The sequence below is a fragment of the Buceros rhinoceros genome, unplaced genomic scaffold, assembly GCF_000710305.1.
Source record: "Buceros rhinoceros silvestris isolate BGI_N320 unplaced genomic scaffold, ASM71030v1 scaffold22679, whole genome shotgun sequence".
In the NCBI taxonomy this organism is placed as follows: domain Eukaryota; kingdom Metazoa; phylum Chordata; class Aves; order Bucerotiformes; family Bucerotidae; genus Buceros; species Buceros rhinoceros.
In genome coordinates this window covers 1,144-3,381 of record NW_010430038.1, presented here as the reverse complement: position 1 = coordinate 3,381, position 2,238 = coordinate 1,144, and the positions used below count along the sequence as shown (strand labels likewise).

Here is a 2,238-nt window from a genome sequence, read left to right as displayed (position 1 = left end):
ATGCCCAGGTACCACCTTCTCCCTGCAGGTACCTCGAGGCCATCCGGAGGCTGAAGGCAGAAGGAAAGTGTTTTGCCCGCACTATCCACCTCACCTTTGTGCCTGGTGAGTCCCCAGGGTGTCCCCTCTTGGGGGCACAGGAGGAGCTGTCAGCTGGGTGATGCTCTGGAGTTCCCCATGGCGTGGCAGCCGGGCACCCCTCTGTCAGCCTCTCCAGATGTTAAGCTCCCCTAGCTCAAGGCCAGAGGGTTTTCCATATCTGAGGACATCGGGTGTGTTGGTGGCACCCAGGCTGGCATGGAAGGAGGACCAGGGGTGGTGGGCTGGGGGACACCCTGGTTCCTGCCTCCACACCAGGCTCTTCCCTGCAGATGAGGAGGTGGGTGGACACAAGGGCATGGAGATGTTCGTGCAGCGACCCGAGTTCCAAGCACTCAATGTGGGCTTCGCCCTGGACGAGGGTGAGTGGTGGCAGGGCTGGCACCGGGACATGTCTCCTCTTGGCACGCACCCCTCTGCCTGTTGGCCTCGCCCCCTGGGCACTGACACCCTGCATGGCTTCCAAGGACTCCCTCGGGGGTTCCTTCCCCACAGCAGTGACCCACAGGGTGCCAGCCCGGAGGGGAAATGCTGCCAGGGCAGAGCAGAGGGGGGCACATCATGGCGACCCGTGCCCTGCTGACCCCCCTTCTGTACCCACCGCAGGCCTGGCCAGCCCATCCGACACCTTCAGCGTCTTCTATGGTGAAAAGAGCCCGTGGTGTGAGTAACTGATGCCCCTGTCCCATCCTGCCTCTGCCAGTGCTGGGGCGCCGGTGCCACCCCAGGCTTTCTGCTCAATGCCTCTCTCTCCCTCTGCTGCCGCAGGGATAAAGGTGAAGTGTGCGGGCAGCCCTGGGCACGGGTCCCGCTTCATCAGCAACACGGCAGCCGAGAAGATGGTGAGAGAGGGGGTACACCCTGCGCGCACACACACACACACACACCCCGCCTGCCCTGGGGCTGCCAGGTGCCCCACCACCCCACAGGGCCGGTCCTCACCCGCTGCCCTTCCCTCCCCAGCACAAAGTCATCACCTCCTTTCTGGCCTTCAGGGAGAGCGAGAAGCAGAGGTAGGACACGAGCAGCGGGAGAGCTGTGGCTTCAGTTTGGTCCATGGAGGGGGTCCTTGGGATCCCACGCCAGGCTCTGCTCCGGCGCTGCCACCCTGTGCCTCAGTTTCCCCATTTTGGGTGGTGGCAGGGTGGGGGAACACTTCCCCTCCCCCTGGGTGGCAGAGGGTGACTCTCCCTTGCATTCCCCGAGGCTCAAGTCCGACTCAGGCCTGACCCTAGGGGATGTCACCTCGCTCAACATGACCATGCTGGAGGGGGGTGTCTCCTTCAACGTGGTGCCCTCTGAGATGGCGGCCGGCTTCGACATCCGCATCCCACCCACCGTGGACCTGCAGGTGGGTGCCCTGACGGCCCCACCCGGGAGGGGAGCGGGTGGAGGGGTACCCTGCTCACACCCCTCCTTTGATCTCTGCCGCAGGCCTTTGAGGAGCAAGTGGCTGCGTGGTGCCGTGGTGCGGGGGACGGCGTCACCTATGAGTTTCACCAGGTGAGGGGTGCATCGCGCCTGTCCCCCCGCTGCTGTGTGTCCTCCTGCCCCGTCCTCACCTGTCCTCTCCCCTCCCTCAGAAATGCATGGACCAACACATCACCTCCACCGAGGAGTCGGACCCGTGGTGGAAAGCCTTCAGTGGGGTCTTCAGGGACATGTGAGTAGTGTCCGCAGGAAGGGCCAGACCTTGGCAGGGACAAGCTGGGGGATCTCCAGGGATCTCTGGGTTCATGGCAGGGGTTGGCAGGAGGTGCTTCATGCCATGGCATCTCCCCGTGACTCCCCCAAAATGGATGGGATTGAGTGTCCTGCAGGGCTGAGGGACCTTCCTGGCATGATCTTTTTGCCCATGGGATGGCAGGGGGACAGGAGACCCAGCTGCCCCTGCGCCCATGCTGACACAGAGTCTCGCTTGTCAGGAAGCTGCAGCTCAAGCTTGAGATCTTCCCAGCTGCCACGGACAGCCGCTACATCCGAGCGGTGAGTGCAATGCCAACCCACCCATGGGTCCTCCACCTGGGGCGAGACCTGCAGCCCCAAGCAGGAGCCATGCCCAGGCAGAGGGGGGGCGCCTGGTGCCTGTCCCAGCCCCGGCCTCACCCTGTACCGCCCCCCTCCCAGGCAGGACACCCT

At 64.2% G+C, this 2,238-nt stretch overlaps 1 protein-coding gene across 1 annotated transcript in view; it reads left to right on the top strand.

Moving 5' to 3' along the window:
* Nucleotides 1-2,238, top strand: part of ACY1 (aminoacylase 1) — a 4,508-nt gene that overhangs the window by 1,972 nt on the left and 298 nt on the right. Inside the window, exons 5-13 of the mRNA XM_010142893.1 lie at nucleotides 29-105; nucleotides 372-461; nucleotides 706-762; nucleotides 868-941; nucleotides 1,063-1,112; nucleotides 1,306-1,450; nucleotides 1,534-1,602; nucleotides 1,683-1,762; nucleotides 2,025-2,085. Of these exons, the coding sequence (XP_010141195.1) occupies nucleotides 29-105; nucleotides 372-461; nucleotides 706-762; nucleotides 868-941; nucleotides 1,063-1,112; nucleotides 1,306-1,450; nucleotides 1,534-1,602; nucleotides 1,683-1,762; nucleotides 2,025-2,085 (703 nt within the window). The remainder of the gene's footprint in view (nucleotides 1-28; nucleotides 106-371; nucleotides 462-705; nucleotides 763-867; nucleotides 942-1,062; nucleotides 1,113-1,305; nucleotides 1,451-1,533; nucleotides 1,603-1,682; nucleotides 1,763-2,024; nucleotides 2,086-2,238) is intronic.